At 44.3% G+C, this 16,063-nt stretch overlaps 1 protein-coding gene across 1 annotated transcript in view; it reads right to left on the reverse strand.

The window, feature by feature from the left end:
- LOC130276965 (solute carrier family 22 member 6-B-like) overlaps positions 1 to 16,063 on the reverse strand; it is an 87,268-nt gene that overhangs the window by 25,611 nt on the left and 45,594 nt on the right. The window contains exons 6-8 of the mRNA XM_056527048.1: positions 13,621 to 13,736; positions 10,489 to 10,703; positions 8,614 to 8,722 (exon numbers count right to left, since the gene is read on the reverse strand). Of these exons, the coding sequence (XP_056383023.1) occupies positions 8,614 to 8,722; positions 10,489 to 10,703; positions 13,621 to 13,736 (440 nt within the window). The remainder of the gene's footprint in view (positions 1 to 8,613; positions 8,723 to 10,488; positions 10,704 to 13,620; positions 13,737 to 16,063) is intronic.

A 16,063-nucleotide genomic window follows, 5' to 3' on the forward strand; every position in this document is an offset into this window, starting at 1 on the left:
CGTGGCCTGAATAAGATCACTGTTAACAACTGCTACCCGCTTCCTTTGATCACTGAGTTGTTTGATCGTCTGCGAGGGGCCAAAATCTTTTCCAAGTTGGATCTTCGTGGAGCCTATAATTTAATCCGTATACAAAAAGGGGACGATTGGAAGACTGCATTTAATACTCGTGACGGTCATTTTGAATATCTGGTGATGCCTTTTGGACTCTGTAATGCTCCGGCGGTCTTCCAGGAGTTTGTCAATGACATTTTTTGTGATCTCCTATACTCCTGTGTTGTTGTCTACTTAGATGACATTCTCATCTACTCACCTGATCTCCATACTCATCGTTTTCACCTCCGCCAAGTTTTACAGCGCCTCCGAGAGAATATCATCTCTATGCTAAACTTGAAAAATTTACTTTTGAGAAGACCAGTCTTCCATTCCTGGGGTATATTGTCTCCAGTCAAGTCCTGCAAATGGATCCTAACAAGTTGCCCGCAGTACTGGATTGGCCTCGACCTTCTGGCTTGAAAGCGATTCAGCGCTTCCTCGGCTTTGCCAATTATTATCGGCAATTTATTTCACCTTGGTTGCCCCCATCGTGTCTCTTACTAAGAAAGCGGCTAATCCGAAGGTCTGGACTCCAGAGGGCGAAGAAGCCTTTGAACAGTTAAAATCTGCCTTCGCATCTGCTGTTATCGAGACCAGACTCAGCCAAGCCATTTATTTTGGAAGTGGACGCTTCTTCGGTCAGTGCAGGTGCTATATTGACACACAAATCTTCCAAAGGAAAAACTGTAACCTGCGTGTTCTTCTCTAAAACCTTCTCACCTGCAGAGAGAAACTATACAATAGGAGATCATGAGCTTTTGGCTATTAAGTTGGCCTTGGAAGAATGGCGCCATCTCTTGGAGGGTTCAGTACATCCACTTACCATTTATACTGACCACAAGAACTTGCTATATCTACAGACTGCTCATCGCCTCAATCCTCGTCAGGCCCATTGGTCTCTGTTTTTCTGCAGATTTGATTTGTTTTTCATTTTCGGCCAGCAGAGAAGAATTGTCGTGCTGATGCGCTATCTAGATCCTCTGAGGTTCAAGACCAAGAATCACATCCTCAGCATATTATACCTCCTGATCCTCTAATTTCTGCTGCACCAGCAACTCTTCAGCACCTGCCTCCTGGGAAGACTTACATTTCTCCCCGCTTGAGACACCGAATCATGCCGGGATACGTAAGTCCTTGCAACTCATCTCCCGACAGTACTGGTGGCCAACTTTGAGAAAAGAGGTCGTTGACTTCGTCCGCTCTTGTTCGGTCTGTGCCCTGGACAAGACCCCTCGTGTCAAGCCTGCTGGTCTTCTACAACCTCTGCCAATTCCTGAGCTGCCCTGGACCAACATAGCGATGAACTTTATCAGCGACCTTCCATCTTCCAGTGGCAACACGGCCATCTGGGTTGTGGTTGACCAATTTTCTAAAATGGCTCATTTTGTGCTCTTGTCAGGGTTGCCATCAGCACCGCAGCTAGCTAAGCTATTCTTCGCTCACATCTTCCGTCTCCATGGACTACCTACCCATATTGTCTCCGGGGGGTCCAGTTCATCTCCAAGTTCTGGAGAGCCCTCTGTTCCCGCCTCAAAGTTAAATTGGACTTCTCCTCGGCTTACCACCCTCAATCCAATGGTCAAGTCGAAAGGGTGAATCAAGTCCTGGGGGACTATCTTCGTCATTTTGTCTCCGCTCGTCAAGATGACTGGACCGATTTACTACCCTGGGCCGAATTTTCTTATAACCATAGGAATTCTGAGTCCAATGGAACTTCCCCCTTCTTTGTGGTCTTCGGCCTTCACCCTTGTCCACCTCTTCCCTTGTCTTCTTCTTCTTCTGGAGTACCTATGGCTGACGAACTGGTTCAAAATTTCGCCTCCATTTGGCAGAAGACTCGCCATTTCCTTCTTCTTGCTACAGACCGTATGAAGTCACAAGCGGAGAGGAAAAGATGCCATCCTCCCGAGTTCTTTCCTGGGGACAAGGTGTGGTTGTCCTCCAAGTACATCCGCTTTAAGGTACCTTCTTACAAATTAGGTCCACATTTCTTGGGTCCCTATAAAATCAAAAAACAACTTAATCCCATGGCTTATTCTCTCCATCTGCCCTCTCCATCTGCCCTCTCTCTGGATCCCAAATTCCTTCCATGTCTCCCTCTTGAAGCCTGTCATCTACAACCGTTTTTCTCGAGAAGACATCACGCCCTCCTCCACCTCTGGTACCTCTGATGTTTTTGCTGTGAAAAACATTCTTGCCTCCAAGTTGGTCAGAGGAAAACACTACTTCCTTGTGGATTGGGAAGGATTCGGTCCTGAGGAGTGGTCTTGGGAGCCTCAGGACAATATTCTTGACCAAGATCTTCTTAAATGGTTTCTGAGCCGTAAGTAGAGGGGGAGACCGAAGGGGGGGTACTGTCACATGCTGCGCTTCGGCCGTGAGCGCAGTGTCCCAGAATCCCGTCTGTCGGCGGGGCTGGGATTTGCATCGTGGGACGCGCCCGCATGCGAATCCCAGCCCGTCACTTACCCCGCTCTGCTGCCTCTGGAACTCAGCTCTGCCGTGCTCGTCCCCGTCTCCTAGGGCGCGCGCGGCGTAGCTCTGTAATTTAAAGGGCTAGTGTACTCTTAATTAGTATGTGCACCTGAATACACATTATAAGTTCCTGCACCTCTCATACCCCCCTGCCGGATCTTCAGTGCCATTTGCCTGAGAGAAAGCGTACCCAATTGCCTGTTTGCCATACTCGTGTACCCAGACCTTCCCGCTAAGTTTTTTGACTACGTACCTTTGCAGCCTGCCTTGACCTTCTGCTACGTTGACTACGCCTCCGTCTCATCCTCCTGTACCTCGCCTTGCCCAGTTACCTGTGTGGTCGAGCCGTATTGGGGTAGCGACCTGGATGAAGACCAGCAGCACCTTAGACTCCGCTCCCCGATACGGTCCGAGTCATAAACCACACAGGTGGAGAATCCACATTCTGTTCCAGACCACCCACATCCCGGTGCGTGATAAGATTTATGTGGATAGAACCTCGATCCAGGGATTAATTCTGATTGCCATATTAGAATAGGGAAAGAGTTTTTCCTCTGTTATGGGGCAATTGGCATCAGCCTCATGATTTTTTTTTTGTCTTCCTGTCACGTATGGGCAGGGAAGGAGTGCACACTGTTCTCGTCCACTCCCCTGTCCCTGCCTACTTACGTACCTGCCCTAGACGACAAGTCCATAATCACGGTGACAGTCCCTCCTTAGAAAAGTGAGGGACATAAAAGGTCAAAATAATAAAATACAATAATACAGACTCAGGTCAAGGGACAGTAGGGAATAGACAGACTAACAAAGAAAAACTAACACACTCACACAAAGTCAAAGTCCACTATCCGCGTCAAAAGCCAGGAGTTAGTCAGAGTACAAAATCACTAATACCAGACAGAAGTCGAGAAGAAAGCCAAAAGTCAAAGATGCCGGTTTAACAAGATGAAACAGGGATAAATCGCTAGCTAGTGGAGTATGGACTCTTTCACAGGCTCTGAATGAGCGCTAACTGCCAGGTTAAATAGGCAACCCCACAGGTGTCTCATCAAAAGGTCAGCTGACCAGCCAGACAGCTAGCCATAACCAGGCAACAAAACCAAACAAAAGCTCTCAGTGCAAGTTAACCCTTCGGTTACTTACACTTCCTCTGGATTAACACAGGGTTTGAACCTGATGGACTTTTTTTTTAAAACCTTACAAACAATGTAACTGTGTAACTTCTATGCAATCTCTACTACAGAGTTATTTATTGCCTATTTGGTATATTTTGCTTATACTCATTGTACCATCATTTTGTGGACTTTTTATGAAGATGTGTTGGCCATTACAAGTGTTACATTGCACCTGTTCTCCATTAGGATAAATCACTCCTAGTGAGATGAGAGGTTCTGTAGTCTTCATTAACATCATAGAGTAGAATAGCATTATTTTTATGAATCATTGACACAGGATAAGATTTACTATGGGGACATTTATGAAGGTATTTAGAGCCCTTTTTTTGCTTACAAAAGTCGCACAAAAAGTTGCACATAGCCTAAGCACTTTTTGTGTGTGACTTTTGTGGATAAGCATAAAGTTACAAACAGCCTTACCTAAGCAAATTTCAGTTTTCACTTTGCAGTGGTCAGGTATTTATGATGTGCAAAAGTCGCTCATCTCCCCCACGTCGGGGCGTTGGGGGACAGATGAGTGGCGGGGGACAGATGAGCGGCGTCGGCGAGGGACAGATGTTCGGTGGGGGACAGATAATGGTGGCGGCGGGCACAGATGAGCGGCGCGGTGGGGGACAGATGAGCGGCCATGGCAGCCTAGCCAACAGACTTCTAGAAATATGAAATTACAGTTGTGATGGCTGGTGGTGTGGATCCGCTGTACCTGAGTGGATGATGGCATGAGCCGTACCAGGGAGCAGAGTCTAAGGAGCCGCTGGTTTTCACCAGAACCCGCCGCAAAGTAGGATGGACTTGCTGTGGTAGGCAGCTCCCAGGTCGCTACCCCGGCCCGACTCCACAAAGGTAGCCGAGGTGATGCGAGGCACAGAAGGATGAGACATACTCAGAGTTGGGGACAGGCAGGTAGGTCAGGACAGGCAGGGCCAGATGGATTACACCCAAGAGTTCTTAGAGAGGTAAGTTCAGTAATATCTGTACCCCTGTTCATGATATTTAGAGATTCTCTGGTGTCTGGTATTGTGCCAAGGGACTGGCACAAGGCGAATGTGGTGCCAATCTTCAAAAAGGGCTCTAGGTCTTCCCCAGGAAACTATAGACCGGTAAGTTTAACGTGCATTGTGGGTAAATTGTTTGAAGGACTTATAAGGGATTACATACAGGAATACATAAGGGATAATTGTATTATAAGTGATAACCAGCATGGGTTTACTAAGGATAGAAGTTGTCAAACCAATCTAATTTGCTTTTATGAAGAGGTGAGTAGAAGCCTTGACAGAGGAATGGCTGTGGATATAGTGTTTCTGGATTTTGCTAAAGCGTTTGATATTGTCCCTCACAGACGTCTGACAGGTAAGTTAAGGTCTTTGGGTTTGGAAACTTTAGTTTGTAACTGGATTGACCACTGGCTCATGGATCGTATCCAGAGAGTGGTGGTCAATGATTCGTACTCTGATTGGTCCCCGGTAATTAGTGGTGTACCCCAAGGTTCAGTACTGGGCCCGCTGTTGTTTAATTTATTTATCAATGATATAGAGGATGGCATTAACAGCTCTGTTTCTATCTTTGCAGATGACACCAAGCTTTGTAGCACAGTACAGTCTATAGAGGATGTGCATAAGTCACAAGATGACTTGGATAGACTAAGTGTCAGGGCATCCACTTGGCAAATGAGGTTCAATGTGGATAAATGTAAAGTTATGCATCTGGGTACTAATAACATGCATGCGTCGTATGTCTTAGGGGGGATTAAACTGTCAGAGTCACTGGTAGAGAAGGATCTGGGTGTACTTGTAGATCACAGACTACAGAATAGCATGCAATGTCAGGCTGCTGCTTCCAAAGCCGGCAGGATATTGTCATGTATCAAAGGAGGCATGGACTCAAGGGACAGGGACATAATACTCCCCCTTTATAAAGCATTGGTACGGCCTCACCTGGAATATGCTGTTCAGTTTTGGTCGCCTGTACATAAAAGGGACACTGTGGAGCTGGAAAGGGTGCAGAGACGCGCGACTAAACTAATATGGGGCATGGAACATCTTAGCTATGAGGAGGGATTAAAGTAGTTACAATTGTTTAGTCTTGAGAAGAGACGTTTAAGGGGGGATATGATAAATGTATATAAGTATATTAATGGCCCATACAAAAAATATGGAGAAAAACTGTTCCAGGTTAAACCCCCCCAAAGGACGAGGGGGCATTCCCTCCGTCTGGAGAACAAAAAGTTTAGTCTCAAGGGGCGACACGCCTTCTTTACCATGAGAACTGTGAACTTATGGAACAGTCTACCTCAGGAACTGGTCACAGCAGGAAAAATTAACAGCTTTAAAACAGGATTAGATACATTCCTGGAACAAAATAAGATTAATGCTTATGAAGAAATATAAAATCCCATCCCTTCCCCAATATCGCGCCACACCCCTACCCCTTAATTCCCTGGTTGAACTTGATGGACATATGTCTTTTTTCGACCGTACTAACTATGTAAGGGCAGGCGGCAAGGAACAGTGGTCAGGAAACGTAGCACGAGAACTGGTACACGGAATAGCTGATACAACAGGGAACGCTTTCTCTAAGGCAACCCGGGCAAAAAGATCCGGCAGGGAACAGGAGGATGTGCGGGGTTAAATTGGGTCAGTTCCTGATAAGCACTAATCAATGGTGCACTGGCCCTTTAAATCTCACTCGAAGCGCACCCTAGGAGGCGGGTATACACGTGCGGGCTAGCAGGGAGAATGGAGGAAGCAGGAGAACGGTGGGGCAGGTGAGAAGCAGGGGACCGCGCGCTTTAGCATCGCATCATGCGAAGCGTAGTATAGTCCGTGCGGGGAGTCGGGCAGGGAGAGCACCCATGGCCAGTGGCACTACTAGTAACAACAGTGTAGTTTCATATATCTGGGAGACGGCTGGCACCACTCCTCGGCCACACTCCCGCCCACAACTACCAACATGTCCTTACTGAAAAGGCATGCTGGGAGTTGTAGTCCTGTAACAGCTCAGGTAGCCGGCGGGTGGGAGATGTGGAGAGCGGAGGGGGACATGAGCGGAGGGGAGGGGGGGGGGGTGGAGCGGCGGGGGACATGAGCAGAAGTGGGGGAGATTAGGGGCCGGGGCAGCGGAGCCGGCCGGCCGGCTGGCTCCAAGCAATACCAAACTACACTGTAATTTCATATTTCTGAGATCAAATGGCCAATCACAGCACCACCCAGGAAATATGAAATTACAGTGTAGTTGCATATTCCTGGGAGCTGGCCGGCTCCGCAACCTGGCCACCCTCCTGCAACTACCACCGGCCTGCTAGCCATCGTAACTACAATATTTTCAGGCTTTCATGACACGATTGAAACACAGGTCCCAGCGCATGCTGGTCCCTTCAGCTAATCTAACGTGTGCGCCACTGTGTGTCCTCCAGCAAGCGCTCGCTCCCCCAGCGAGTGCTCGCTCCCGCCTCCGTATTCCTCCTCAGTGCACCTGCGCAGAGCAGCATGCAATCAGGTTAGCTCTCGATATTAGGTGCGATACTCTGCACCTAGCAGTGCGCAGGCACACTGAGGAGGAAGACGGCAGCGGGAGTGAGTGCTTGCTGGGGGCGCGAGCGCTTGCTGAATGACATACAGCGATGCGCACGTTAGATTAGCTGAAGGGCGCATGCGCATGGGACCTGTATGTCAATCACACACTGGTCCCAGCACTGACATACTGGGTGGGTGTGGGTGTGGCAGGGGCGGGGCATCGCATACCTCGCGCCACGCCTATCCGACAGTCAGTGGCTTTGATTAAAAGCATTTTTTGGCATCATGAAAGCCTGCAAATATCAGGTAAAAACATTGCTATACACACCACCTGCACACAGTACAAAGGATGTGTGCAGGTTATTGCACCAAGATTTCATGACAGTTGCGCTTTAAATCTATTGAGCCCTGGTGTGTGTCTTCCATGTACCTTAGGGTATTGTTCACCAATCAGGTTTTTCTCAAACCCTGAGACTTCATTATACTTAGCCAGAGGTATCCCAGCATGAGAAATTGCTGAATTCAAGTTGTTCAAAATGTTTGGCATGGGATAAAGCGGTCAACAATTCAGTAAATCATCACAAGTCCAGCTTTTGGCAGTAAGCTGTTATGTTTCGGGTAAACTACATCCGGACTCTCATTTAAATGGATAGCCTGTACATGCAATACATAGATGGGCTGGCGTAGGAGCCACTCTTACATGGTGGCTCATCATTCTGTCTCACACATTGGGTCCAACATGGAGGGTTCTACCTTTTATGACATCTATAAGCCATAAGTGGTTTTTGAAACTTCCCTTTTTAAGGGGTATTCTGGTTAAATAAAATGTTTTATATTTTGCTGGCAATGTTTGCTGGGCATGTTGAAGGACATTGTGTCTTTTTTAACTACACTAACTATGTTGTAAGAAAAAGTAATCTGTGTAAATGAATACGTGCCTTCCTGGTCTCCTAGAGCTCCCATTCCAGAGACTTTCTGCTCCCTGCTTCCAAGACAAAGAATTGGAGCAGAACTTGAACACTCAGCAAACTTGGTTAAGCCATCAGGTCCTGCTCTGTGCTCTTGGCTTTGAAGCAGGCAGAAGACAAGAGCAGGGGAAAACATAAGCTGGTGTGGGACCTGCGAGGGACCAGGGGTAGAGAAATATAGTTTTTTCTTTCTTTTCTTTTTTTTGTTACAGCCCCAGCATATATGAGTTTTTTCAAAATTCTGGAATACCCCTTTAAATATTAATATGCAGTATTTCAATGTATTCCAATATTTGTGATCCTGTTCCACTGTCATTGTGGGATTTCCTGTTGTAAAAATAAAAGAGACCTGTTCAAATGTAGGAGTAGATTTCATGTACAACGTACCTGAGCACAGTTGGAAAAAGTTCAGCCGTATAAAGATAAGCACAGACAATAGAAGCTCCGAGAAAACCCTTGGCCAAAACAGTGAAAGACATTTGTAAGAGTAATAGATCTGAAATACAAAATGAATACAAATAATTATACAGCAAATGGTTGAAGAGGTTATCCCAATAGGTCAACTCCTCTTCAACAGACAACCCCTACCCCGAGAATCATCTGTTGTTGTGGGTCCAGCTAAAACACAAAAATCAGCTGATATATGTCGCCAAGAGAGTCAAGTCCACATTCTCAAGGTCAGACACTTACCTCATAACCTGTTTTTAGTGGCTGGAATACCCCTTTATTTACAAAGCCATTTGTAGTTTTTTTTGTTTACGTTTTGTCCCCCTCGTTGGTATTTTAGGAAGGTGGAACTAATTGATCACTTTTTAATTCCATTCTTTCTGATGTAATTTGACCAAAACTACCTGTATTTTTTTTGTTTACTGCGTATGATTAATTACATAGTTACATAGTTAGTACGGTCGAAAAAAGACATATGTCCATCAAGTTCAACCAGGGAATTGAAGGGTAGGGGTGTGGCGCGATATTGGGGAAGGGATGGGATTTTATATTTCTTCATAAGCATGAATGTTATTTTGTTCCAGGAATGTATCTAATCCTGTTTTAAAGCTGTTAATATTTCCTGCTGTGACCAGTTCCTGAGGTAGACTGTTCCATAAGTTCACATTTCTCATGGTAAAAAAGGCGTGTGCAAAGGTGCACAGACTAGTGAAGGGCTATCTGAAAATGCTCAGCTAGGTTTGGGATATACTATAATATATATGGTTCTAGGTCATTCAACATTTCTGTCAGATTTAACCTTTTTTTATAATGATATTTTAATAGCTGAAACTTTTTTATTTTACTTCAAAAGGGGGAGGGGTTAAATTTGTAATATGAGGCTTTTCTTTATATTTTTAAAGCATTTAAATTTTTTTTTACCTTACATACCTTGCAGTTTGGGGACCAAATGGCTTAACATGCAACCTCTAACCATCTAGATGCCATGGTTGCTATTGGCCACTGCATCTAAATGTCTCCAATGGTAGTCACTGTTGACTGCAGCCAGCACCACCATATATGTAATAATTCCTCAAATCCCCAGTTTACATATTAGAGATGTTAATGATGGGTTAAAGTACTGTAATCATTTTTAGAAATAAATATTAGAAAAGGAAATGCAATGACGTCCATAGCCTCTAAAGACATTTTCAAATCCAAACTACAAAATCAAGGAATGTCATTTCGAGTGCAGAACATCCACAGAAAAATAAACTTTGCCCGGGGAGAGGGGAATCACACACTTTTTTAGCATCAAATGACTGAGATTCCTCAAGAGCAATAGAAGGGAATATTAGTCCGTAAATAAAAATAAAGTTGTGCTGATATATGGGGGAGAAACACAGTTTGTGAGCTGCATATCATTAAGATTGTTAAATGGTCGCGCTTATATAACATATGTAACAATATTTTTCACTATGTCAAAGGTGTCGATAGATGTCTTGAAATCAAGAAGGTAATTTTCTTATTTTACTATAACAGTAAAACTCAAACACTAAAACTGATTTCTAAATATCCCCCCCTTCCCCACACACACATAATCCTTTGACCCCCCCCCCGCCTGCTGTGCAAAGGTGAACAGACTAGTGAAGGGCTATCTGAAAATGCTCAGCTAGGTTTGGGATATACTATAATATATATGGTTCTAGGTCATTCAACATTTCTGTCAGATTTAACCTTTTTTTAATATACAATATCAACCGGAATCAAAATATTATATAAAACCAGAAAAGAAAACTTTAGTATGATACTTGACATAGTATTATGAACACCTACCAGCTGGGATTGCCAAGCTGCATAGTATTAAAACACCTGAAAATACAAGGAAAAGGGAAACAGAGAACCGTCTTCCCACATAAGCCGCCATGAGTGTACTCAGGATCCTAAGGGGGAGCTCCGCACAGCCAAAAATCACCTGCATCAGATATAAACTGTACCCAAACCGCTGGATGTCCATTGCAATAGGAAAGAAGCAGAAACTGCTAGAGAACCTGGAGTGAGAAAACGGAGACGAGGAGGAAACAATATCACAATATTCTTAACGTCAAATTATTTGTAACAGAAGTAATTTTGGGACTTTGTAAATGCAGATTTTGCTACAAATTTGTGGCTGGTTTGAAACATCAACAAACAATGATCAGCACTGAGTGAAGAGATATCTGACAAGGATAGAGGTATACATGGGCTGCGTATAATACAACTTTATCCAAGGAGGGGATTTAATAAACCTGCTCTGGGGAAAAGTGGGGCAGTTGCCAACAGCAACCAGTCAGATGTCTTCTTTTAATTTTTAAGAGGCAATCTAATTGGTCGCTATGTGCAATTGGTTCACATTTCCTCTGCACAGGTTTTAATAAATATCCCCCATTTTTGTAAATATTAGAATGGATCCAAAGCAAATTGTTGCCTTGGATGGGTGCAGCATGAGAGAAGACCTGGAGGTAAGAGAGAGTTGGAGGGTGTAATAAGGGATGTAGACAACCACAAATTTGAAATTCAGTTTTAGAAAAGACAGACAGCGGAGGACTGACAAAAAACGTGTTGTGAAACTCCTAAATCTCAATGCAAAACTGTAATGCTGCACTATAAAAGACCATGTGCCTTTTGAAGAACCATTTAAAGGGTAAAGATTTATTTACATGGAGGATGTGCTGTGGATTTACTGTGGAAAATGTATAACAGCAGCAAAGTGGATGAGAATGGAAAAAATTTAAAATTGTATGGGGATAGCGACCTGTAATGTCAGCAAGCCAATTTATGTTGTGGATACATGCTGTTTTGTTGTAAATATCCCCACTGACTTCAATGGGAAGCCAAAAATCTGTGACAAATTTTAATTGTATCCAACTTGGTTGAAGGTCAAAAGTAAAATCCGCAGCTACAGTTTTTTCTTTTTTTTTTTTTTTAAACAAATTGGCTGAGATTTGTCCAATACAAAAAAATTAATGACTTGCCCCCGGCAACCAACAAGAGCTCTGCTTTAATATCTTCACGAGCTCTGGTAAAGGGAATGTTGTGCTGTCATTGGTGGCTTTGGGTGAATGATTCCACTTTTTGTCACTTTTGAACAGATTGATAAATTTAGGCTATTAGTTTAAAAAACAAACTGAAGTTTAACCTGTTCAGGACACAGGGCGTATGCATATGCCCTGCATCCCGAGTCCTTAAGGACTGAGGGCGTATGGATACGCCCGTGGGAATTCCGATCCCCGCAGCTAGCCGGTTGGGGACCGGATCGGGATGCATGCTGAAATCATTCAGCAGGCATCCCGGCACATCGCCCAGGGGGGTCCTGACCTGACCCCACCCATGTCGGCGATCGTAGAAAATTGCATGTCAATTCAGACATGCGATTTTCTCCAATTCCGGGCTGATGGGGTTTTCAACGACAGCCCGATCAGCCTAAGGGATAGGAGTGAGGTCGCAGAGCTGCAATCTCCTCCTATCCCCTGCCATTAGCAGAACGGAGTTCTGACCAATGGCAGCGCAGGACAGGGGGTTGCCATGGCAACCCCCCCCATTCTGCCCGCCCCTGGATGTCGAGGGGATTGTGGGAAAAAGATGGAGGCCGTACCGGCAGGAAAAGATGCCTGGGGACCCGAGATCTTCGCTGGAGACTGCTGGATCCTGGCTCAGGTAGGGAATCGTCGGTGGGGGGGAATTTAAAGTGAAAGTAAAATGATCTTTACTGTGGCAACCACTAGGAAGGCCAAACTGCAATTCCCAGCATGCCCAGACAGCCAAAGGCTGTCTGGGCATGCTGGGAGTTGTAGTTTTGCAACATCTGGAGGGTCACAGTTTGGAGACCACTGTTACAGTGGTGCCCAAACGCTAGCCCTCCAGATGTTGCCAAACTACAACTCTCAGCATGCCTGGACTGCCCAGGTATGCTGGGAGTTGTAGTTCTGTAACATCTGTCCCTTCAGATTTATCAATATTCATGAATTTTTTGAAAATTGCTGCTCTACTTTGAAGCCCTCTAATTTTTTCAAAAAGCAAAAATATGTCCATTTTATGATGCCAACATAAAGTGGACATATTGTATTTGTGCGTAAAAATAAAATGTATTGTGAATATCCATTTTCCTTACAAGTAGAGAGCTTCAAAGTTAGAAAAATGCAAAATTTTCTAAATTTTCATGAAATTTTTGGATTTTTCACCAAAAAAGGATGCAAGTAGCGCCGAAAATTTTCCACCAAAATATAGTAGAATATGTCACGAAAAAACTATCTAAGAATCAGAATATTTGGTAAAAGCAGTTTCGCGTTATTAATTCATAAACTTCTTAAGGTGATAAAGGGCTGCGTCCTTAAGGGGTTAAACATGTTACAGAGATTAGAAAACATTAGGTTTTAGTGAGTAGTAAAATTGTGAAAAGGAGCACCGGTATAGAACATAGCACTACCCCATGCTGAACCCTTTACCCAGCCAAAAGAAAAAGACATGTAAGTTGCCCATGATCTCCATATCTTAGGGCCCATGATCTCAATGAGATTCTCTTGCTCAATGGTTTCTACGGAACTTCTGTAGTCGGACTTCCAAAATGGATCCAGATTCCCCCGAAAGAACGAACATGTTCATTATTTTGGCAAAATCCACTCAAAAAAGCCCATTAGTCAATGGGACTTCTATTTCCAATGCTTATTTTCACTGTAAAATCCCTTGTGAAGTAAGCACTGTTTACGGGCAGTGTGGATCTACTGAGAAAATGTAGTGAAAAAATTTGTAGCTGAATTTACTCAGTGTTGTTAGGCCAATGTGCTAAGTACAATTTATGTAAAAGAAGATTGACTCTATGTTTAGCAAAAACTGACTCTATCTTTCCTTAGGATTTAACTTTTATATATCGTGGAAACCATGTACTCTACAGAATGTGCTGAATAGAATAGCAGTAATAAGATTTATCACCATGACATTGAGAGGCCAATGGTTATCTTTCGCATGGATGGAGTACGAAATAGGTCCAATGGTGTTGCTGAGGAAGATCTTCTTGGTGCGTTTTCATTATTTTCATGTGTCAACATCTGGAAAAGGAAATAAAAATAATTATTATGTGTAACTGGAAAAATACATGATGTGGTTATGGTTGCAGTTGCACTGGGGTCGGCTATATGTGTTATGTACTACTGAAATGCTGTTGTTAAACTGTGTTTTTTTTTAAATACTTACCACTTTTAGAAATTACACCCTAATTGCTAAACAGCTAAAACAGGTAAGTATTAAAAAGGCAGGTTACCAGCAGCATTTCAGAAGTAAATATTGTACACTGATCAAAAAAATAAAGGGAACATTTAAATAACACAATGTAACTCCAAGTCAATCACACTTGTGTGAAATCACACTGTCCACTCAGGAAGCAACACTGATTGACAATCAATTTCACATGCTGTTGTGCAAATAGAACAGACAACAGGTGGAAATTATAGGCAATTAGCAAGACAACCCCAAGAAAGGAGTGGTTCTGCAGGTGGTGACTGACCACAGACCACTTCTCGGTTCCTATGCTTCCTGGCTAATGTTTTGGTCACTTTTGAATGCTGACGGTGCTTTCACTCTAGTGGTAGCATGAGACAGAGTCTACAACCCACACAAGTGGCTCAGGTAGTGCAGCTCATCCAGGATCAAACAATGAAAGGCCACTGAACACATACAGAGGTATAATTTATAAACAACAATTTAACCCCAAAGGGGGGTTAACAAGGTGCCTCTATATAAATATGTGTTCCAATAAAACATAACTTTTATTCAAAACTAGCTGAGTACCCCGCGTTGCCCGGTTTTTCCTAACTAATCCTTGTTGGGGAGGAAAATAAACAAAGGAGGAAGCTTTTGACTTCATATCCCGTCCTCATATATTGTTGTCATATCCCAACCCCATATCCCGTCCTCATATCCCGACCTCCTATCCCCTCATCATATCTCAACCTCATATCCCATCCTCACATCCCGTCCTCACATCCCGACCTCATATCCCGTCCTCCTATCCCATCCTCCTATCCTGTCCTCCTATCTCGACCTCCTATCTCGACCTCCTATCCCGTTCTCCTATTCAGTCTATCTATCCCATCCTCCTATCCCGACCTCCTATCCTGACTTCCTATCCTGACCTCCTATCCTGTCCTCATATCCTGTCCTCCTATCTTGACCTCCTATCCCGTCCTCCTATCTCGACCTCCTATCCTGTCCTCCTATCTCGACCTCCTATCTCGACCTTCTATCTCAACCTCCTATCACAACCTCCTATCCTGTCCTCCTATCCCATCTTCCTATCTCGACCTCCTGTCTCGAGCTCCCATCTCATCCTCCTATCTCAACCTCCTATCCCAACCTCCTATCCTGACCTCCTATCCTGACCTCCTATCCCATCCTCCTATCCAGTCCATCTATCCCGACCTCCTATCCCGATCTCCTATCCCGTCCTCCTATCCAGTCCATCTATCCCGACCTCCTATCTCGACCTCCTATCTCGTCCTCATATACTGTCCTCCTATCTCGACCTCCTATCCCGACCTCCTATCCCAACCTCCTATCTCGACCTCCTATCCCGACCTCCTATCCCGGTCCTCCTATCCCGTCCTCCCTTCCAGACTTCGTATCCCATCCTCATATCCCGACCTCCTATGTCGACCTCCTATCCCGACCTCTTATCCTGACCCGTAATATGTGTACCAGGTATTGAAATATCGCCAGCCGTACGGAAGTTATGTGGGAACATACATTTCCCATTGATTTGCATGGGACTTTAAACAAAAACCCAGACCCTCACAAATGGGGGTAGTTAAGGGTTAAATTACCTATCCTATATTTTAAGTGGACATATAAGTAACATGTGACCAAGTATTATCAAAATATCTCCAGCCGTTTGGAAGTTATGCAGCAACATATATTTCCCATAGACTTGTATGAGACTTTAAACATAAACCCTGCCCCTGGCAAATGGGGGTGAGTAAGGGTTAAATCACCTATCCTATGTTTGTTGTTTACATATAAATAACATGTGTGCCAAGTTTCATGTTAATATCTTTAGCCGTTTGGACGTGATGCTGGAACATACACACATACATACACACATACATACACACACACACACACACATACACATATACACATACACACAAGAGTTTTATATATATAGACTAGCTGAGTACCCGGCGTTGCCCGGTTTTTCCTTCCTAATCCTTGTTGGGGAGGAAAATAAACAAAGGAAGAAACTTTTGACTTCATATCCCATCCTCATATATTGTTGTCATATCCCGACCTCCTATCCTGTCATCATATCCCGTCCTCCTATCCCGACCTCATATCCCGACCTCATATTCCGACCTCCTTTCCTGTCCTCCTTTCCCGTCCT

The sequence above is a fragment of the Hyla sarda genome, chromosome 6, assembly GCF_029499605.1.
Source record: "Hyla sarda isolate aHylSar1 chromosome 6, aHylSar1.hap1, whole genome shotgun sequence".
In the NCBI taxonomy this organism is placed as follows: domain Eukaryota; kingdom Metazoa; phylum Chordata; class Amphibia; order Anura; family Hylidae; genus Hyla; species Hyla sarda.